At 44.1% G+C, this 23,469-nt stretch overlaps 2 protein-coding genes across 3 annotated transcripts in view; one reads left to right on the forward strand and one right to left on the reverse strand.

Annotated features, from left to right (window-relative positions):
* The window catches only part of LOC127435176 (epidermal growth factor receptor kinase substrate 8-like), a 98,567-nt gene that overhangs the window by 68,215 nt on the left and 6,883 nt on the right, over positions 1-23,469 (reverse strand). The gene's annotated exons all lie outside the window — the stretch shown is intronic.
* LOC127435182 (serine/threonine-protein kinase TBK1-like) lies at positions 462-23,357 on the forward strand. Its single transcript, XM_051688439.1, has 21 exons — positions 462-610; positions 1,365-1,468; positions 2,982-3,122; positions 3,235-3,364; positions 3,612-3,793; positions 5,521-5,681; positions 5,780-5,890; positions 6,235-6,414; positions 6,524-6,720; positions 6,820-6,878; positions 8,578-8,669; positions 8,748-8,849; positions 8,928-9,006; positions 9,096-9,217; positions 11,601-11,677; positions 11,766-11,805; positions 11,891-11,992; positions 21,035-21,131; positions 21,227-21,327; positions 21,534-21,605; positions 22,360-23,357. The coding sequence occupies exons 2-21, from the start codon at positions 1,382-1,384 to the stop codon at positions 22,409-22,411; spliced, it is 2,184 nt and encodes a 727-aa protein (XP_051544399.1). The 5' UTR covers positions 462-610; positions 1,365-1,381; the 3' UTR covers positions 22,412-23,357.

Consider the following 23,469-nt stretch of genomic DNA (forward strand, 5'->3'; position numbering starts at 1 on the left):
AATTATTACTACATAAAAAATGATCAGTGAATGGTTTCGATCCGTCGAGCTCTGGATTATGGGCCCAGCTGAACAATCCTGATGATAAACACAACACTGATTTACAGATCTAAAGGGTTGAAATGAACAAGCACACTTCTGTACTCAAACTCCACAACGATCATCATTTTACTCGTGTATGTAATAAATATAGATCATTATTATCTAAAAGAAGAAACAAAGAGAAAGCTAATGAATTTAGAGCAATTCTTCCCATTTATTTACAGCAGCAGTTTTATGTTCTCCTCTAATATGGTCGTTAAGGTAATGTATGTCTGCGTGCACAATTGAATAGTAGCATACTGCATACTGCATACTGCATAGTACATACTACAGAACGCGCAGACTACACTGTGTACTATTACTCACTGAAATTATATGTGAAACCGTGTGCAGTATTCAATGATGAGCGTGGATACTACCTGAACACCTAAATAATTCCTGTGTATGCTCGAAGCATGCATACTGCGGAAATAGTACGGAGAAGTATGGTAGTACGCTATTGCGACACGGCATGCGTCGCTCATGTGATGAAAACACGGAAAACGGAAGGGAATCTCGTGCTCTCGGGGTGAGAAAATAAACAAAGTCAGACATTAATATACATGATATAATCATCATACAGTGCTCTTGTCATGTCATTTCTACTGATGTGTTTCATTTATTCATCTAATGTTAGAAGGACCGATGTTATGCGCTCAGTCCAGTGTATTTGTTATTTATTATCATTAGTGATGGTAAATAACACCACTGCCGAATAATGCGGAATATTCAGCCAGTAAAATCTCATTCTACAGTCTAAAAAACCCGCTGTATTGTGTCAGAGATTCGGAGTCAGTTCACTTTCAGTTTCGCTCGGGTTCGGTGTCACAATTATCCGTCCGGACAGTCTGATCCACACGGTTCGGTCTCGGTTTCTCCTTTCATCTCTGTTTGAAATTGTGTTTTTATTTTAATTTCATACCTGAACGATTCACGCGCTGATGCGGGAAATTCCCGCAGTTCTGTGACGTCACAGATAAACAGCTTGCACAATATCCTCATTATACACCTCAAACATGAAACATACATGATATTATGATGTGGATCATAATGGAACATGTTTCATTGATCGCAGTTGTGGTTTATGAGATGATAATACCATGGTACTAAATAAATACCATAATACTTCAAGCTGCTTCAAGAACTTTAATGGCTCTGTCATAGTACGTGTCCAAAAAGTATGCTGTTTTGTTAGTGTTGATGCTGTGATTATCATTAGTGCTATAGATCTGTATTTGAATGAGATCCTCATGAATAATTAATGAATGCTAATGTGTTTACAGGTGAATCTACAGTGATCATGCAGAGTACGTCTAATTACCTGTGGCTGATGTCTGACCTGCTGGGTCAGGGAGCCACGGCCAACGTGTACCGCGGTCGACACAAGGTAAATCAGTGCGTGTTTGTAGATTTTCAGATAGTTCCATTTTTCATCTTTTGGATTCTCAATGTGATAATGCACAGTGAATATAGGATAAGAAAAATGAGCCTACAGTCCACGAATGTGGTCGTTGTGTTTATCAGCGTGCCATTTCACGATAAATCGCTCAAATTTTAAAAACAGCATATCGTATGAAACTAGAGACTCTAATCTTTTGACTCAAACAGGTTTCAATGTAAAAACATAATGAGGTTTCTTACCAGATGTAGTTTTGTTGGCATTTCTCGCAAAGACAAACTCTGCTGTGATCAGTGCCATGTTGTTTGGTCACATGACTCTGTATGTTGAAAGTTTAACCCTTTACTGACAGCACAGAGTCTCCTGAACTGAGATCAGTTGGTTTAAATGAAATGAAATTATGCATTGCATTTAGTGAAGCCAAAACATAATGTCCATGCATGTGGACGCGGGGTCTCAGGAGGTTCAATAAATCAATAGGTCTAATCTCTTCTGCTTGCATACACCTTGAGGGGCGTTTTTTACTAAACATCACCTTATACAGGCTGAATTATTTGTATTGTTTTGAAACCATATTGCACCCACAAAGAGCTCAAGCAGAGAACATGCTCTTCTGGAACTAATAAAGTCCTGAATTAACTTTATACTGATATATTATCCAACATTGGGGTATAACAGAAGGGAGCACAGACTCATTGCTCTTTAGCTGTAATTAGCAATACGACACCGAACTGTATCACAAAGTCAGGCCTAAATAAAAAATAAACTGTATGGATAATTACATTTTAATTACAGGTCTGTTTCTCAGTCAAAACCCGGCAACATCAAATCTGCATTAATGCAACATATATAACAATAATTCTGTGAAGACTTAGAAACAACTGAGAAATGTACTTGTTTCTGCATTAATCATGCTTGTATATTAAGTAATTATATATAGTTCTAATATAGGTCTTCGGTATGTCACAGAAGCCTTCATCCACAACGTGCATTAATGGTGCTGTAAGCGATTTTAGCCGTTCTACTTCCCCAAACTGAGCTGTTGAATTAGCCACGCCCCCTCTTTCCAAAACCCCGCCCTCCGAAGATACCAAATGAGCTTTAATGAGACCGACATCATGCAGAAACGGTTGTCAAATACATCAGCAGCAAAATAGCGCCCTCTACTGACAACTGTTATGAGCAACATGGCATAAAAATGGCATTAAGCCTCAATAATTCGCTGAAACTACAATACTATGAGAACGCGCAAAATGATTGACAGGCCGTAAGTGTGAGAGACTGCGGACACATTTTTGTTTGTTGTATACAGAGTCTAGAGCTGTCACTGAGACCGGTGAGATATCTCACGACACTTATTACATTAATATCATTCAGGGAGAAGGACATTTTTTTGCATGCCTTTCCACGAACAAATCACTTACAGCACCTTTAAGGTTAAATAATTTTCTGTGGTAATAGACATTATGCTCAACTTGAAAATCTCTCTCTGTCTTTGTAGAAAACAGGTGATCTTTATGCAGTCAAAGTGTTTAATAATCTGAGTTTCCTGCGTCCACTGGATGTTCAGATGAGAGAGTTTGAAGTGCTTAAAAAACTGAACCACAAAAACATTGTGAAGCTGTTCGCTGTTGAGGAGGAGGTGAGACCTTTGATACTTCCTCATACTTTTGTTACACTACTATGAACGTTAAAGGTCATTGTTCTGACAGCACCTGATACAGAAATATTTGTTTAATGTTGTGATTTTTCAGTCAAACACGCGTCATAAGGTTCTGGTGATGGAGTACTGTCCCTGCGGCAGTTTATATACGGTGCTAGAAGAACCAACAAATGCTTACGGGCTCCCGGAGGACGAGTTTCTGATCGTTCTACAGGATGTTGGTAATTTATAAATTAATTTATAGAGCAGAGTATGTTAGGTATGATCAAATTCTTTTTATATCATTTAACAGTAACTGTACTTGTATCACGGTTTTCATGGTATCGTTTTCTGCTGCTGTTGTTGTTTTTAAAATCGTGATACACACATTCCTACATTCGCATGATAAAAACCGTCATATCGCCCAGTCCTGTGTTGAACTGTCTGTCAAGTGTTTGTATGTATTGAGTGTGCGCGTGTGTTTGACAGTTGCAGGAATGAATCATTTGAGAGAGTACGGAATCGTTCATCGAGACATCAAACCCGGAAATATCATGCGAGTGATCGGAGAAGACGGACAATCCGTCTATAAACTGACCGACTTTGGAGCGGCGCGCGAGTTGGAAGACGATGAGCAGTTTGTGTCGCTCTATGGCACAGAGGAATATCTGGTGAGCTGAGGATTATGGGCAAACTTTGGTCGTTTGTTGATATTTCAGGACAAAGACTCTTGCTGAAGTCTTCTGTTTCTCAGATGTTTCTCAAATGTTCCTGAGATGTTTCTCAGATGTTCCTTAGATGTTTCTCAGATGTTTTTCAGATGTTCTTCAGATGTTCCTGAGATGTTCCTCAGATGTTTTTCAGATATTACTCAGACGTTCCTTAGATGTTTCTCAGATGTTCCGCAGATGTTTTTCAGATGTTTCTCAAATGTTTCTCAGATGTTCCCCAGATGTTTCTCAGATATTCCTCAGATGTTCCTCAGATGTTTCTCAGATGTTTCTGAGATGTTCCTCAGATGTTTCTCAGATGTTTTTCAGATATTACTCAGATGTTCCGCAGATGTTTTTCAGATGTTTCTCAAATGTTCCTCAGATGTTCCTCAGATGTTCCTCATATGTTCCTCAGATGTTTTTCAGATTTTCCTCAGATGTTCCTCAGATGTTCCTGAGATGTTTTTCAGTTGTTCCTCAGATGTTCCTCAGACGTTTTTCAGATGTTGCTCAGATGTTTTTCAGATGTTCCTCAGATGTTCCTCAGATGTTTTTCAGTTGTTCCTCAGATGTTTTTCAGTTGTTCCTTAGATGTTCATCAGATGTTTTTCAGATGTTCCTCAGATGTTCCTCAGATGTTTTTCAGATGTTCCTCAGATGTTCCTCAGATGTTTTTCAGTTGTTCCTCAGATGTTTTTCAGTTGTTCCTCAGATGTTTTTCAGATGTTCCTCAGATGTTCCCCAGATGTTTTTCAGATGTTCCTCAGATGTTGCTCAGATGTTCCTCAGATGTTTTTCAGTTGTTCCTCAGATGTTTTTCAGTTGTTCCTCAGATGTTCCCCAGATGTTTTTCAGATGTTCCTCAGATGTTCCTCAGATGTTTTTCAGTTGTTCCTCAGATGTTTTTCAGATGTTCCTCAGATGTTCCTCAGATGTTCCCCAGATGTTTTTCAGATGTTCCTCAGATGTTTTTCAGTTGTTCCTCAGATGTTTTTCAGTTGTTCCTCAGATGTTTTTCAGATGTTCCTCAGATGTTGCTCAGATGTTCCTCAGATGTTCCTCAGATGTTTTTCAGATTTTCCTCAGATTTTCCTCAGATGTTCCTCAGATGTTTTTCAGATGTTCCTCAGATGTTTTTCAGATTTTCCTCAGATGTTGCTCAGATGTTCCTCAGATGTTCCTCAGATGTTTTTCAGTTGTTCCTCAGATGTTTTTCAGATGTTCCTCAGATGTTCCTCAGATGTTCCCCAGATGTTTTTCAGATGTTCCTCAGATGTTCCTCAGATGTTTTTCAGTTGTTCCTCAGATGTTTTTCAGTTGTTCCTCAGATGTTTTTCAGATGTTCCTCAGATGTTGCTCAGATGTTTTTCAGATGTTCCTCAGATGTTTTTCAGATGTTCCTCAGATGTTTTTCAGATGTTCCTCAGATGTTTCTCCTGAGAAAAGGACTCCAGTAATCTCACGTGTCTCAGTAGAGATCTCAACAATGTCGCAAACTGTAATCTCAATATGAGCTCAAACATATCTCATCTGAGCTATTAGCTCTACACTCTTACTTTGTCAACAATTGACTCATTGTGTCTGTTTTTGTTTTTCTTGAGCAACTGTAGGAGAAACATCTTAGACAAAGATGATATGTCAATGAAACATAACTACATCTGAGCTGTCTATCTGTTTGCGTGTAGCATCCTGACATGTACGAACGTGCAGTTCTGAGGAAAGATCATCAGAAGAAATATGGAGCCACGGTGGACTTGTGGAGTATCGGAGTGACGTTTTATCACGCCGCCATCGGCAGTCTTCCGTTCAGACCGTTTGAAGGGCCGCGCAGAAACAAAGAAGTGATGTATGTACTGGGAAACATCTGATATTTTCACAGCAGCTTTACCTGTTGTGAATGTGAAGCAGGTTATTAGTTTGACTGTTTGTTTGTGTCGTCGTCAGGTATAAAATCATCACAGAGAAGCCGTCAGGCGCGATCTCGGGACATCAGAAGTTCGAGAATGGAAAGATCGAGTGGAGCACAGAGATGCCCATTTCCTGCAGCCTGTCAAAGTACATCACATACATCAACAGAGTCACATGACAAACCCTGAAGAGAATGGGTTTTTGATTTAGGAGTAAAATAAGGTCTATTTGGTTAACATTACTGGAGACTAAACGTAAGTGGCTCACAAGTTGCTACAGAAGGACTACAACAATTCCATCACTAATTACACATCATTCGTTCACCATGTAAAGTTAAAACAGAACAAATCGTGGAAGTCTTATCACAGAACTGTTTTTATTCTAAAAACTCGCTGGAAATTGAGCTAAAAAAAACTTTGGGCTGTTCAATTGCACTCTGACCTTTGACCTTTTGTGCCCGACTGATTTAATCATTTGAACGTCTGTCTCAGGGGTCTTCAGAGTCTTCTCACTCCCGTGTTGGCGAATATTCTGGAAGCGGATCAGGAGAAGTGTTGGGGTTTTGATCAGTTCTTTGCAGAAACCAGTGATATTTTACACCGTATTGTGGTCTATGTGTTCAGTCTGCAGCAAGCGACGCTTCACCACATCTACATCCACACATATAACACGTGAGATTGCACATATTGCCTATAGAAAAAGATTTAGTGCATCATGATGGTTATAACATTATAACTGATTAGACCTGGTTTCATGTGTTGATATTTTCTGTCCGTTCAGAGCCAGTCTGTTTCAAGAGCTTCTCTTCAGACGGACCAACATAACGGCATCACATCAGGACTTCCTGTATGAGGGCAGACGTCTGATCCTCGACCCAAACCGACAAGCTCAGACCTTTCCCAAGACCAGCCGAGACAACCCGCTCATGCTCCTTAGTAGAGACCCCGTCAACACCGTCGGACTGATGTTTGATGACCGTCAGTCTCACACACACTTCTGTCACTTATGATCTTACCAGCTTTAGTTTTACCTGATGATGATGACGATTCACAAATAATGATCTTCTGTGTTTACAGCAAGTCCTCCTAAAGTTCAGCCACGCTATGATCTGGATTTAGATGCCAGCTATGCCAAGGTAACAAACTACAGACCCTAAGAACAGAACACTGAACGTATAGAGATTAGTAGTGTTTCTGTGTGGAAACTAACTTAAAAATACAATATTTCACCGTTTTCTTCATCCATGGTTCTGCTTTAAAGGAATATTCCGGGTTCAGTACAAGTTAAGCTCAATCAACAGCATTAGTGGCATAATGTTGATTACCACAAAAATTTATTTTGACTCATCCCTCCTTTTCTTTAAAAAAAGTAAAAATTGGGGTGCCTGGGGATCTCCCCTGGAGTCGCGAGTTTGAATTCAGGGTGTGCTGAGTGACTCCAGCCAGGTCTCCTAAGCAACCAAATTGGCCCGGTTGCTAGGGAGGGTAGAGTCACATGGGGTAACCTCCTCGTGGTCGCTATAATGTGGTTCTCGCTCTCGGTGGGGCGCGTGGTGAGTTGTGCGTGGATGCCACGGAGAATAGCGTGAAGCCTCCACACGCGCTAAGTTTCCACGGTCACGCGCTCAACAAGTCACGTGATAAGATGCACGGATTGACGGTCTCAGACGCGGAGGCAACTGAGATTCGTCCTCCGCCACCCGGATTGAGGCGAGTCACTACGCCACCACGAGGACTTAGAGCGCATTGGGAATTGGGCATTCCAAATTGGGTGAAAAAGGGGAAGAAAAAAAAAAAATATATATACTATTTATTTATTCAAAACAGATTTCTGAATGCGCCCCCTGTATGCCGTTGGTCAAATGAAGAGATAGTCCCGCCCCAAACTCACGCCATTGGTTGAGTCAGTGTTATTGTGTTTGTATAGACGGGTCGCTCAAAACAAACATAGAGACAGTGTTTACAGTTTTAAAATAAATAACCTTTGAATGGCTTATAGTTGTCTCTGAATATTAAACTTGGATAAGAGAAAGTATTTTAACACTGTAAAAGTTACTTCAGATTTAATTTAAAGATGTATAAAATATATAAAAGATAGTCTACATACAAAATACCGTACAACTCCTGCAATAATGGCATATAATGAATATACTGTAGAATATTAGTTACTCTTTAGAAGTTACTGTATTCTGAATTCTTCATGCTTTAGAGACTGTCATTAATTTTAGGATATTGCCTGAAGTGTGTTTTATGTAAACAGCGTATCACAAAACGAGTTAGGCGTATTATGATTAGCACGTAATTTAGTTAAAGTTCACCTGTTCAGTCGCTTCATTTTCTGTGCAGATGTAAGTTGTAATATTACATATATGTTGTGAATATAGTGATTAATCTCATGTATAAATAGGATGTGTTTGAGTGAGGTAATTAACCCGTTTTATTCGGCGTGTTCCACTCGAGCATAATAGATTATTGGATTAGATGAACAATATCTAATATCTTCTTTAAACAGATGATTCTTGTGTTTATAATGCACTGTTAATACAGTATCGTCTTTCTCGTCATATTTTAGTCAACCGTTCGCTCTAATAAAATCAGTTAATTGTATTAGTTATTATTGACTAATTTAAAAAATCCTTCATCAACATGACGAGATTAACACTGAAATTGTGGTAAATCAACATTAATCAACAAATTCTGTTGATTGAGCTTAACTTGTATTGAACCCGGAATATTCCTTTAATATTAAACATCACTAGCATTTATCAACAAGTGTATTTAAGTGTTGATTACTCCAATGTTGGATGAAGGAATAATGTTTGTTGTGATGCGCAGACGTTTGCAGGTGATGTGGGGTATCTGTGGAAGACGTCTGATTCTCTGCTGCTATATCAGGAGCTAGTGAGGAAGGGCGTTCGAGGATTAAAGTGAGTTCATCAATCTAATGAAATCAAGCGAAGCTCACGCCTCCAGACTCACACTGTGATGTTGATGTTGTGTTGCAGCGAGATGATAAGGGATGAGTACAGCGAGACAGCACATAAGAAGACGGAGGTGATTCTTATGTGTAGTTACTGCAGTCAAACGCTGGAGAAAGCTGAACAACTGTGAGTTCTTCTCGAGTTCTCCTCCAGTTCTCCTAGAGCGATCAGGGTCTGTTCATGAGCCATGTCGTTATGTTTCAGGTGTGAGGTTTTGATGCAGGGCAACATGCTGTCGGCAGAATATGATGAAATCAGAGACATGAGGAAGAAGGTGATGAGGGTGAGATGATGATGATAATCCACTGTAAAGATAAATCAGAATCAAATCATCATGTTCTGGACACACTGAAGTCTGTGTTTTGTGTGCAGCTGTCGAGTTCTCTGAACTCAATGGATCAGACGCTGCAGGACATCAGCAGCATGTTCCTGTCGGGAGGAGCTCTCACAGACACGTGGACACAACAAGTGGGAACCCACCCAGAGGACAGGAAGTGAGTAGACTCGCATACACAGACTTTGGTCCACACTGCAGCTCATTCTGGATAAGGACCGCTCACTTAGACAGGAAGTAATGAGTATGGAATATTTCACACATAGTAAAAACCATCTAGTTAGGGTTAAGGTTTGGTTAAATCAAAACTGTCTTTTTTTTGTGATTAAAATTTTGTTATTGATTCATACAGTAAACAAAGAAAAGCAAAACATATATAAACAGAATCAACATTTAACCCCCACTATTACCCCTCCCAACCCCCAACCCCACCCTGACCCTCAACAAACATTCCTGTGGTCACACATGATTATATACACACAAAAAAAAACACAAAAAATATAATAATCACACACATTTATAACTATACCTCTCTCTCCACTGCCCCTCCCCAAAAGCCCCCCGAGAACGCCAAATAGTTGCCCCATTTCCCAACAAACTAATCCAAGTTCCCCAGACTTCTAGATGACACTTCCTCGAAAGCCGCCACCCTCCCCATGTCCGTGCACCACTCCTGAAATGGGGGCGCTCCAGCTGACTTCTGTCCCCTTAAAACAATTAAAATAAGAGGTCTTGATGAGTCAGCTGAAATGTCAAAGAAGAGCCAGAGCAAGTTATTACATTCTGATGAAGATTATGAAGAGAAACATGTTTGAATCATTCACCATATGACCAGGGACGTGTTTTAAGAAAGTAAATGGAGTCCGTTTTGCTTTTTACCCGCAAATGGTTTTCGGCCATTTTTGACCGAAATAATTTTTTTTCAATTGAATAAAAATTGTTTCCTTTATCTGAGCAGTACAAGACTAAATGGATTTTCCTCCATTTGCCATCAGAACATACAAACAAAAATTGGGCTTGATTCGATAAGTCTAAGTGGTCGTAAAAAAAAAATGCGACACCATTGGTATTCACGGTAAAAATTGACAGACCACTGAAAATGAATGGGAAAGACCAAAAACACAGCATTTTTTATTATTTTTTTTCTGTCAAATACAATCAATAAATCAGCCACAATGCAGAAAAAAGACAGAAATGACAGGGTGAGACTCTAAAACATCCTCAGTGCAAAATATACACACCCACTCACACACAAACACACTTACACACACACAAATGAACTGGCGAGACTATAACACAGAGCTTTTTTTGTTCATGTTAACATCACAAGTCATCTGTTGTTTTCCAGCTGATGACAGCAATCTGAGACACACACACACACACACTCACTCTCTCACACACACACACTCACACACTCTCTCTCTCACACACACACACACACTCACTCACTCACTCACTCACACACACACACACACACACACACTCACTCACCCACACACTCTCACTCACTCACACAGTCTCTCTCACACACTTACACACTCAAACACACACTCACACACTCACACACACTCACTCACACACACACACACTCTCACACACACACACTCACTCTCTCACACACACACTCACACGCAAACACACACTCACACACTCTCTCTTTCACACACACACACACACACACACACACACTCAAACACACACTCACACACTCTCTCACACACTCACTCACACACACTCACTCACACATTCACTCACACACACTCACGTTTGCAAAATAAATGTTTATTATAGAAAGTTTAAAATTGCAAAATGTTTACTCTGATTCTTCTGTTTTATTCTCTAATTGAATTTTCAGAAATTTCTGTTTCTTGACATTATAATGCATTTACTTTAAGTTTTTATTTTTGAAATAAATTATTGGTAGAAAAATGCTTGTTATGTGTCTTCTCTTTGTAACACCATGGTCAGGTTTGATTGCAGGTTTGACACTTCAAATCAATTTTAAAATGCTAAACTTTGACAAATAATAGTTTCACAATGTCTAAATAGATATCCAAATGCATATCTTGTGATAAAATCTAAAATTAGTTTACAAGAAGTCATCAGACTACACAGTTTGTGTGTACAGTCTGTTACTGACATGAACTCATGTTATTGATATTTTGTCACCAGATAGCAGCAATCTGCCTCCAGTTTATGTCACATTCTCATATTTTATTCATGTTTCAACTTATAGAAGTGTAGGTTCTGAATTTGAATTTTTGTTTTCCAAAATTTGCTTATTTTTATATGCAAATTAATTATACAGTTTGGAAATGTACGTCAAAATAGCATAAAATCCCAAAGTAAATGCATAATTGTATTGTTCTTACTTCAGGGAAGAAAAAATGGTATCATTATCATCATTAAAAAACTGGTTATACATCTGACCCTTCTGGTCAGAAATGACCGTGAATACCAAAGGGAGGTGCCATTTTTCAATACCATAGGAGGCATAAAAGCTTGCTGTAGTATTTCAGATGGTGTTTGTGTCTGTCATATAGTGTGGAGAAGATTAAAGTTCTGCTGGATGCCATCAGCGCAGTTTACCAACAGTTCAAGAAGGACAAAGCCGAGAGACGTGAGTCACAAACACTCGATTCTCTCAGAAGATCTTCATCTCGTGTAGTTTGAGGTGTTGAAATGGTTGATGTCTCTTTCCTTTTCAGGTTTGCCTTATAATGAAGAGCAGATTCACAAGTTTGACAAGTAAGTGTTGTGTGTTCGGATGTAATAGAGGAAGTGAACTCCTGTAAAACTTTCCGTCATGAATGACATGAATCTGTTTTTGCAGACAAAAGCTCGTTTTTCACGCCACCAAAGCACGAACGCTCTTCACAGATGAGTGTGCTATGAAATATCGCCTCTTCATCTCCAAGAGTGAAGAATGGATGAAGTAAGACATCTTTAATCCTTTACTTCAGTAGTTTAGATGTTTATGAAACATCACTGGTTGGATTTTATAAGGTTGTGCTTAAAAACCGCATGAGGATATTATTAGTGTGCTGCTTATAAAGCGTTTAAATCCGACTCTAAATTTTGATTGGTTAAGTTGACTAGATCAATTGTTCTCAACTGGTTTTACTTTGGGGCCCAGATTTCACATTGGACATCAAGTGGCGACCCACCATAGTAAAAAACGTAACCTGATTTTAATGTAGCCTGGGTTGCATTTTCTTTTATCATGCATAGATTTGTTCATGGGTGTTGATGTCAACAACAAAAGATACAGGTAGTTTTCTCTCCCCTCTTTTAAAAGTTGATGAGCCTTTTTAGTTATATGAGCCTATTATAATTATTATCCAGTTTATTTCCTAAAATCAGCATCATTCAAACAGACCATTTATTACGCAGGAGGAAAACTTTGTCCATAAGTCTTTATTTAATATGAAACTACAACATGTTTTTCAAAATATCACAGTTACTGTTACTATTGTGTAATCATAATACATTTTAGGAAGGGTGATGATGTGATTGTAAAAACCTTTATTTTGGCGCATAACACACTGTTGTTGTTTTTCTCCTCAGTGATGTGTATAATGCCAGGGCTGTCTACTGTTTGAGAGGTTTGACTTTCTCCATTGCGCTTTAAACTAGAAAATTCTCACTGAAATTCAGAGGGGTCGCTTCAGTTTTGTGGCCTGCGTCTCGACATCGAGGGAAACCCATCAGTTTTGTGGCCTGCGTCCCGATATCGAGGGAAACCCATCAGTTTTGTGGCCTGTGTCCCGACATCGAGGGAAACCCATCAGTTTTGTGGTCTGCGTCCCGATATCGAGGGAAGCCCATCAGTTTTGTGGTCTGCGTCCCGACATCGAGGGAAGCCCATCAGTTTTGTGGCCTGTGTCCCGACATCGACGGAAGCCCATCAGTTTTGTGGCCTGTGTCCCGACATCGACGGAAGCCCATCAGTTTTGTGGCCTGTGTCCCGACATCGACGGAAGCCCATCAGTTTTGTGGCCTGTGTCCCGACATCGACGGAAGCCCATCAGTTTTGTGGCCTGCGTCCCGACATCGAGGGAAGCCCATCAGTTTTTTTGGCCTGCGTCCCGACATCGAGGGAAGCCCATCAGTTTTCTGGCCTGCGTCCCGACATCGAGGGAAACCCATCAGTTTTGTGGCCTGCGTCCCGATATCGAGGGAAACCCATCAGTTTTGTGGCCTGCGTCCCGATATCGATGGAAACCCATCAGTTTTGTGGCCTGCGTCCCGATATCGAGGGAAGCCCATCAGTTTTGTGGCCTGCGTCCCGATATCGATGGAAACCCATCAGTTTTGTGGCCTGCGTCCCGATATCGAGGGAAACCCATCAGTTTTGTGGCCTGTGTCCCGACATCGACGGAAGCCCATCAGTTTTGTGGCCTGCGTCCCGACATCGAGGGAAGCCCATCAGTTTTTTTGGCCTGCGTCCCGACATCGAGGGAAACCCATCAGTTTTGTGGCCTGCGTCCCGATATCGAGGGAAACCCATCAGTTTTGTGGCCTGCGTCCCGATATCGAGGGAAACCCATCAGTTTTGTGGCCTGCGTCCCGATATCGAGGGAAGCCCATCAGTTTTGTGGCCTGCGTCCCGATATCGATGGAAACCCATCAGTTTTGTGGCCTGCGTCCCGATATCGAGGGAAACCCATCAGTTTTGTGGCCTGCGTCCCGATATCGAGGGAAGCCCATCAGTTTTGTGGCCTGCGTTCCGATATCGAGGGAAGCCCATCAGTTTTGTGGCCTGCGTCGCGACATCGAGGGAAGCCCATCAGTTTTGTGGTCTGCGTCGCGACATCGAGGGAAGCCCATCAGTTTTGTGGTCTGCGTCGCGACATCGAGGGAAGCCCATCAGTTTTGTGCTCTGCGTTGTGACCGAGGGAAGCCCATCAGTTTTGTGGTCTGCATCCCGACATCGAGGGAAACCCATCAGTTTTGTGGTCTGCGTCGTGACCGAGGGAAGCCCATCAGTTTTGTGGTCTGCGTCCCGATATCGAGGGAAGCCCATCAGTTTTGTGGCCTGCGTCGCGACATCGAGGGAAGCCCATCAGTTTTGTGGTCTGCGTCGCGACATCGAGGGAAACCCATCAGTTTTGTGGCCTGCGTCCCGACATCGAGGGAAACCCATCAGTTTTGTGGCCTGCGTCCCGATATCGAGGGAAACCCATCAGTTTTGTGGCCTGTGTCCCGACATCGACGGAAGCCCATCAGTTTTGTGGTCTGCGTCCCGACATCGACGGAAGCCCATCAGTTTTGTGGCCTGCGTCCCGACATCGAGGGAAGCCCATCAGTTTTTTTGGCCTGCGTCCCGATATCGAGGGAAGCCCATCAGTTTTGTGGCCTGCGTCCCGACATCGACGGAAGCCCATCAGTTTTGTGGCCTGCGTCCCGACATCGAGGGAAGCCCATCAGTTTTGTGGCCTGTGTCCCGACATCGAGGGAAGCCCATCAGTTTTGTGGCCTGCGTCCCGATATCGAGGGAAACCCATCAGTTTTGTGGCCTGCGTCCCGATATCGAGGGAAACCCATCAGTTTTGTGGCATGCGTCCCGATATCGAGGGAAACCCATCAGTTTTGTGGCCTGCGTCCCGATATCGAGGGAAACCCATCAGTTTTGTGGCCTGCGTCCCGACATCGAGGGAAACCCATCAGTTTTGTGGCCTGCGTTCCGATATCGAGGGAAGCCCATCAGTTTTGTGGCCTGCGTCACGACATCGAGGGAAGCCCATCAGTTTTGTGGTCTGCGTCGCGACATCGAGGGAAGCCCATCAGTTTTGTGGCCTGCGTCGTGACCGAGGGAAGCCCATCAGTTTTGTGGTCTGCGTCCCGACATCGAGGGAAACCCATCAGTTTTGTGGCCTGCGTCGCGACATCGAGGGAAGCCCATCAGTTTTGTGCTCTGCGTTGTGACCGAGGGAAGCCCATCAGTTTTGTGGTCTGCGTCCCGACATCAAGGGAAACCCATCAGTTTTGTGGTCTGCGTCGTGACCGAGGGAAGCCCATCAGTTTTGTGGTCTGCGTCACGATATCGAGGGAAACCCATCAGTTTTGTGGCCTGCGTCCCGACATCGACGGAAGCCCATCAGTTTTGTGGCCTGCGTCCCGACATCGAGGGAAGCCCATCAGTTTTGTGGCCTGTGTCCCGACATCGAGGGAAGCCCATCAGTTTTGTGGCCTGCGTCCCGATATCGAGGGAAACCCATCAGTTTTGTGGCCTGCGTCCCGATATCGAGGGAAACCCATCAGTTTTGTGGCCTGCGTCCCGATATCGAGGGAAACCCATCAGTTTTGTGGCCTGCGTCCCGATATCGAGGGAAACCCATCAGTTTTGTGGCCTGCGTCCCGACATCGAGGGAAACCCATCAGTTTTGTGGCCTGCGTTCCGATATCGAGGGAAGCCCATCAGTTTTGTGGCCTGCGTCACGACATCGAGGGAAGCCCATCAGTTTTGTGGTCTGCGTCGCGACATCGAGGGAAGCCCATCAGTTTTGTGGTCTGCGTCGTGACCGAGGGAAGCCCATCAGTTTTGTGGTCTGCGTCCCGACATCGAGGGAAACCCATCAGTTTTGTGGTCTGCGTCGTGACCGAGGGAAGCCCATCAGTTTTGTGGTCTGCGTCGTGACCGAGGGAAGCCCATCAGTTTTGTGGCCTTCGTCCCGATATCGAGGGAAACCCATCAGTTTTGTGGCCTGCGTCGCGATATCGAGGGAAGCCCATCAGTTTTGTGGTCTGCGTCACGATATCGAGGGAAACCCATCAGTTTTGTGGCCTGCGTCCCGACATCGAGGGAAACCCATCAGTTTTGTGGTCTGCGTCGTGACCGAGGGAAGCCCATCAGTTTTGTGGTCTGCGTCATGACCGAGGGAAGCCCATCAGTTTTGTGGCCTTCGTCCCGATATCGAGGGAAACCCATCAGTTTTGTGGCCTGCGTCGCGATATCGAGGGAAGCCCATCAGTTTTGTGGTCTGCGTCACGATATCGAGGGAAACCCATCAGTTTTGTGGTCTGCGTCCCGATATCGACGGAAGCCCATCAGTTTTGTGGCCTGCGTCCCGATATCGACGGAAGCCCATCAGTTTTGTGGCCTGCGTCCCGATATCGAGGGAAACCCATCAGTTTTGTGGTCTGCGTCGTGACCGAGGGAAGCCCATCAGTTTTTTTGGCCTGCGTTCCAATATCGAGGGAAACCCATCAGTTTTGTGGCCTGCGTCCCGATATCGAGGGAAACCCATCAGTTTTGTGGCCTGCGTCCCGATATCGAGGGAAGCCCATCAGTTTTGTGGCCTGCGTCCCGATATCGAGGGAAACCCATCAGTTTTGTGGCCTGCATCCCGATATCGAGGGAAACCCATCAGTTTTGTGGCCTGTGTCCCGATATCGAGGGAAACCCATCAGTTTTGTGGCCTGCGTTCCGATATCGAGGGAAGCCCATCAGTTTTGTGGCCTGCGTCACGACATCGAGGGAAGCCCATCAGTTTTGTGGTCTGCGTCGCGACATCGAGGGAAGCCCATCAGTTTTGTGGTCTGCGTCGTGACCGAGGGAAGCCCATCAGTTTTGTGGTCTGTGTCCCGACATCGAGGGAAACCCATCAGTTTTGTGGTCTGCGTCGTGACTGAGGGAAGCCCATCAGTTTTGTGGTCTGCATCGTGACCGAGGGAAGCCCATCAGTTTTGTGGCCTTCGTCCCGATATCGAGGGAAACCCATCAGTTTTGTGGCCTGCGTCGCGATACCGAGGGAAGCCCATCAGTTTTGTGGTCTGCGTCACGATATCGAGGGAAACCCATCAGTTTTGTGGCCTGCGTCCCGACATCGAGGGAAACCCATCAGTTTTGTGGTCTGCGTCGTGACCGAGGGAAGCCCATCAGTTTTGTGGTCTGCGTCATGACCGAGGGAAGCCCATCAGTTTTGTGGCCTTCGTCCCGATATCGAGGGAAACCCATCAGTTTTGTGGCCTGCGTCGCGATATCGAGGGAAGCCCATCAGTTTTGTGGCCTGCGTCGCGATATCGAGGGAAGCCCATCAGTTTTGTGGTCTGCGTCCCGATATCGATGGAAGCCCATCAGTTTTGTGGCCTGCGTCCCGATATCGAGGGAAACCCATCAGTTTTGTGGCCTGCGTCCCGATATCGACGGAAGCCCATCAGTTTTGTGGCCTGCGTCCCGATATCGACGGAAGCCCATCAGTTTTGTGGCCTGCGTCCCGATATCGAGGGAAACCCATCAGTTTTTTTGGCCTGCGTCCCGATATCGAGGGAAACCCATCAGTTTTGTGGCCTGCGTCCAGATATCGATGGAACCCCATCAGTTTTGTGGCCTGCGTTCCGATATCGAGGGAAGCCCATCAGTTTTGTGGCCTGCATCACGACATCGAGGGAAGCCCATCAGTTTTGTGGTCTGCGTCGCGACATCGAGGGAAGCCCATCAGTTTTGTGGCCTGCATCGTGACCGAGGGAAGCCCATCAGTTTTGTGGTCTGCGTCCCGACATCGAGGGAAACCCATCAGTTTTGTGGTCTGCGTCGTGACCGAGGGAAGCCCATCAGTTTTGTGGTCTGCGTCGTGACCGAGGGAAGCCCATCAGTTTTGTGGCCTTCGTCCCGATATCGAGGGAAACCCATCAGTTTTGTGGCCTGCGTCGCGATATCGAGGGAAGCCCATCAGTTTTGTGGTCTGCGTCACGATATCGAGGGAAACCCATCAGTTTTGTGGCCTGCGTCCCGACATCGACGGAAGCCCATCAGTTTTGTGGCCTGCGTCCCGACATCGAGGGAAGCCCATCAGTTTTGTGGCCTGTGTCCCGACATCGAGGGAAGCCCATCAGTTTTGTGGCCTGCGTCCCGATATCGAGGGAAACCCATCAGTTTTGTGGCCTGCGTCCCGATATCGAGGGAAACCCATCAGTTTTGTGGCCTGCGTCCCGATATCGAGGGAAACCCATCAGTTTTGTGGCCTGCGTCCCGATATCGAGGGAAACCCATCAGTTTTGTGGTCTGCGTCCCGACATCGAGGGAAACCCATCAGTTTTGTGGCCTGCGTCCCGATATCGAGGGAAGCCCATCAGTTTTGTGGCCTGCGTCACGACATCGAGGGAAGCCCATCAGTTTTGTGGTCTGCGTCGCGACATCGAGGGAAGCCCATCAGTTTTGTGGTCTGCGTCGTGACCGAGGGAAGCCCATCAGTTTTGTGGTCTGCGTCCCGACATCGAGGGAAACCCATCAGTTTTGTGGTCTGCGTCCCGACATCGAGGGAAACCCATCAGTTTTGTGGTCTGCGTCGTTACCGAGGGAAGCCCATCAGTTTTGTGGTCTGCGTCGTGACCGAGGGAAGCCCATCAGTTTTGTGGTCTGCGTCCCGATATCGAGGGAAGCCCATCAGTTTTGTGGCCTGCGTCGCGACATCGAGGGAAGCCCATCAGTTTTGTGGTCTGCATCACGACATCGAGGGAAACCCATCAGTTTTGTGGCCTGCGTTCCGATATCGAGGGAAGCCCATCAGTTTTGTGGCCTGCGTCGCGACATCGAGGGAAGCCCATCAGTTTTGTGGCCTGCGTCGCGACATCGAGGGAAGCCCATCAGTTTTGTAGTCTGCGTCGCGACATCGAGGGAAGCCCATCAGTTTTGTGGTCTGCGTCGTGACCGAGGGAAACCCATCAGTTTTGTGGTCTGCGTCCCGACATCGAGGGAAACCCATCAGTTTTGTGGTCTGCGTCGCGACCGAAGGAAGCCCATCAGTTTTGTGGTCTGCGTCGTGACCGAGGGAAGCCCATCAGTTTTGTGGCCTGCGTCCCGATATCGAGGGAAGCCCATCAGTTTTGTGGCCTGCGTCCCTATATCGAGGGAAGCCCATCAGTTTTGTGGCCTGCGTCCCGATATCGAGGGAAGCCCATCAGTTTTGTGGCCTGCGTCGCGATATCGAGGGAAGCCCATCAGTTTTGTGGTCTGCGTCCCGATATCGAGGGAAGCCCATCAGTTTTGTGGCCTGCGTCGCGATATCGATGGAAGCCCATCAGTTTTGTGGCCTGCGTCCCGATATCGAGGGAAACCCATCAGTTTTGTGGCCTGCGTCCCGATATCGACGGAAGCCCATCAGTTTTGTGGCCTGCGTCCCGATATCGACGGAAGCCCATCAGTTTTGTGGCCTGCGTCCCGATATCGAGGGAAACCCATCAGTTTTTTTGGCCTGCGTCCCGATATCGAGGGAAACCCATCAGTTTTGTGGCCTGCGTCCAGATATCGAGGGAACCCCATCAGTTTTGTAGCCTGCGTCCCGATATCGAGGGAAGCCCATCAGTTTTGTGGCCTGCGTCCCGATATCGACGGAAGCCCATCAGTTTTGTGGTCTGCGTCCCGATATCGAGGGAAGCCCATCAGTTTTGTGGTCTGCGTCACGATATCGACGGAAGCCCATCAGTTTTGTGGCCTGCGTCCCGATATCGACGGAAGCCCATCAGTTTTGTGGCCTGCGTCCCGATATCGAGGGAAACCCATCAGTTTTTTTGGCCTGCGTCCCGATATCGAGGGAAACCCATCAGTTTTGTGGCCTGCGTCCCGATATCGAGGGAAGCCCATCAGTTTTGTGGCCTGCGTCCCGATATCGAGGGAAGCCCATCAGTTTTGTGGCCTGCGTCCCGATATCGAGGGAAGCCCATCAGTTTTGTGGCCTGCGTTCCGACATCGAGGGAAGCCCATCAGTTTTGTGGTCTGCATCGTGACATCGAGGGAAGCCCATCAGTTTTGTGGTCTGCATCGTGACATCGAGGGAAACCCATCAGTTTTGTGGTCTGCATCGTGACATCGAGGGAAGCCCATCAGTTTTGTGGTCTGCATCGTGACATCGAGGGAAGCTCATCAGTTTTGTGGCCTGCGTCCCGATATCGAGGGAAGCCCATCAGTTTTGTGGCCTGCGTCCCGATATCGAGGGAAGCCCATCAGTTTTGTGGCCTGCGTTCCGACATCGAGGGAACCCCATCAGTTTTGTGGTCTGCCTCCCGACATCGAGGGAGGCTCATCAGTTTTGTGGTCTGCCTCCCGACATCGAGGGAAACCCATCAGTTTTGTGGTCTGCATCGTGACATCGAGGGAAGCTCATCAGTTTTGTGGTCTGCATCCCAACATCGAGGGAAGCCCAGTTTACGCACACGCGCTCCAAAGATACAGTAGGTTAGAGCAGAGCAGACTCTAATTAGCCATTCAGTAGCTAAATTAGGCTTGACATCATTTTCTGGAATTTTCCAAGCTGCTTAAAGGCACAGTTAACTTAGTGTATGTAAACTTCTGACCCACTGGAATTGTGATATAGTCAATTAAAAGTGAAACAATCTGTCTGTAAACAATTGTTGGAAAAATTACTCGTGTCATGCACAAAGTAAATGTCCTAAACGACTTGCCAAAACTATAGTTTGCTAATATGAAATCTGTGGAGTAGTTTAAAAAAAATGTTTTAATGACTTCAACCTAAGTGTATGTAAACTTCTGACCTCAACTGTACAATTTTTATTAGAATCGCATATTAACTGAACACATTTATTGCTGAAACTGTAGAGGATGTGGTCAGGGGCCGTTTTTCAATTTTCAATGTTCTTAGCTAATAATGTGATGTTTAGAGGAAAACTCCATTATGCTGATACTTTAGAGAGTTGCGAAGAACGTTTTTTGACAGAGTGGGTAGAAGACATGAAGTTATGAACCAAGGTTAGTTAAGTTGATATTATAAACAACGAGTGTATTACTGCAAAAGTTGAGCCTGAACTCATATTTACTCCATCTAACACTTTAAATGGTTGTTGTTCTCTGTCTGGAACGCTCGTTTTAGTAGTTTTTACTTTACTTCTAATGGAGACCAGTACCAGAAAACAGTCCAGCGGCGATTAGAATTGTCATGGTTAGTCAGGAAAACTGTCGATCATGACATCAGAAAGTCAATCAATATATTTCAATGATGTCATGAACATGTGATTTCAGGAAGGTTCATCATGTGAGGAAACATCTCGTCTCTCTGAGCACTCAGTTCAACAGTATCGAACAGGAAGTGAATGTGCTCACACAGCGTGTCTATAAGGTAAACAGGAAGTGCTCTCCGCTGGAGGGAGGGACGTGTTTAACTCTGTTTTTATGACACAGATGCTAACGGACTCTCGTCTGGTGTATGTGTAGTTGTTGGAGCAGTTACCTCAGAAGATAATGCCCATGACGTCAGGTGGCCTCAAATCGCAGGCGTATCTCAGTCCCAGCACACTGGTGGAGATGACACTTGGGTAAGTGATGATGTCATTGGCCAGTGAGTGATGACATCACAGTATCTTTATCTCCAATACATACAGGACGTTAGACATGTCTAAATAAACAAGTTACAATTTACACCGTATATATTTCAATAAATACCCCAAATGGAAAACACAGTACTGTAGTGATGTAATGCAGGGTAAATTCACTGTGGTAATGACAGACTGTTGGATTACAGGATGAAGAAACTCAAGGAAGAGATGGAGGGTGTCGTGAAAGAGTTAGCGGAGAATAACCTGTTCCTGGAGAGGTGAACATGAACCCATAATCCTTTATAATCCTCCCGACAGACACACTGAGACACTGTACAGTGATTCAAGTTTAGTTTAATACAGTTTAACCCCTTAAACTCCAATAGGGGGTGCTATAGCGTGAAAAATGTTTACGCTTAAAATGCTTAAGTCCCGTATGCGTAAGTTAGGCATATGAGGTATCATTTGAAAGCTTAGAATTCAGAGAATGTCATCACTTCTGCATTTATGTTACTTAAAATAATAAAATAAGGCCTCAAAACAGCTTCTAGTCCACTCAGAGGCCGAGATATTCAATGTAATAATGAGGGTGGTGCTTGAACTGTAAATTAGACTGAATGTCTATGGACGAGCACATCTGTGAGGCCTAAAATGAGTTAGAGCGCCACCTACATTTCAGATCTGTATATTGTGATGAAGAAAAAATATTTTATCTAGTGCTTTCTGCCATCTAGTGGAATAAAATGAGACTTTTCAAAGTGATGTAGAGTGAACAGAACCAGAATTACATGTTTACAAAGTTAGGACAACAACAACAAAAAACTTCTATTCATCATAAGATTATAAACATATACAATATTATTTATTATTTTTATTTGGGGGGTTCTGAATAAATGAGACCAATTTTTGGCAGTTAGTCCACAGTATGTGTGAATGATGAGCTTTTAAATTTGAGTGTGAAAAATTGCAGATGGCAGCCCAAAAATGCACCAGAGTTTAAGGAGTTAATACAGTAATGTGTTTGTGTTTCAGGTTTGGCACTTTGACAGTTGATGGAGGAATCAGAAATGTGGATCGGATGTGACGTGTTCATCTGCACTTCCTCTCTTTCTCGGATCATGACGGACAGAAATTATAAAAGATTGCTATGCTAAAGTCTGTTAGCTCTGTAATCTTGTACATATGCATAGAATGTAAATACACGACCTTAAACCTCTATTTCATTCTCAGCTTTTACTTTTAAGATTCTTCTGAACATCAAACTAGAATTGATAACAAGCCTAAATTATAGATTTTCTGTTCTAACTCTTCATGAAATTGAAAAGTTGCTATAAGTGATTTTTTTCATGGAAAGGTATACAAAAAAATGTTCCTACTCCCTGAATGATATTAATGTAATAAGTGTCGTGAGATATCTCACCAGTCTCTGTGACAGCTTTAGACTCTGTAAACAGCAAACAAAAATGTGTCTGTGGTCTCTGACGCTTTTGACCTGTCAATCATTTTGCGCATTCTCATAGTATTTTAGCTGCGGCGAATTATTGCGGTTTGATGCCATTTTTATGCCATGGTGCTCATAACAGTTGTCAGTAGAGGGCGCTATTTTGCTGCTGTTGTTTTTAACAGACGTTTCTGCTCATGTCGGTCTCAATAAAGCTCATTTGGTATCTTCGGAGGGCGGGGTTTTGGAGAAAGGGGCGTGGCTAATCCAACGGCTCAGTTTGGAGAAATTCTGGAATGGCTAAAATCGCTTACAGCACCTTTAAACTAGTTCTAGTTTCATCAGTTCTGCTCTGATGTTTCTCTTCAGCAAATGTAACATTCATTCCTTTCTTTGTTGTCATGAAAAGTTACAATATCACTGTAATGTTTCATTAAACTTCAAATATGTAACATATTCATGATGGACATGAAGTGTTCCATTAGCACCATCAATGTAAATGAAAATGCTTTAACTATTTATAGACTTTAAAAGACAAATGTTTGTTTCTGTAAATGGGAAGTAAACAAAAACTGACTTGTGAAAAATGCTTATCATTTCTTTAGTTTTCTTTCTCTAGTCTTGTTTACGTTAAAAGTCTAAACTGAAATGGATTTCTCTCAGATACAGCTATTAGTCTCCATGACAACAGACACAAAAGA

This window comes from Myxocyprinus asiaticus, chromosome 45 (genome assembly GCF_019703515.2).
Source record: "Myxocyprinus asiaticus isolate MX2 ecotype Aquarium Trade chromosome 45, UBuf_Myxa_2, whole genome shotgun sequence".
NCBI lineage: Eukaryota > Metazoa > Chordata > Actinopteri > Cypriniformes > Catostomidae > Myxocyprinus > Myxocyprinus asiaticus.

Bases quoted from the DNA above. Each gene is read 5' to 3' on its own strand.
- LOC127435182 (XM_051688439.1), top strand. From the start codon at position 1,382: ATGCAGAGTACGTCTAATTACCTGTGGCTGATGTCTGACCTGCTGGGT. The intron at 9,218-11,600 runs GTGAGTAGACTC...TCTGTCATATAG, and splicing joins ACCCACCCAGAGGACAGGAA to TGTGGAGAAGATTAAAGTTC. The intron at 11,678-11,765 runs GTGAGTCACAAA...TTTCCTTTTCAG, and splicing joins GAAGGACAAAGCCGAGAGAC to GTTTGCCTTATAATGAAGAG.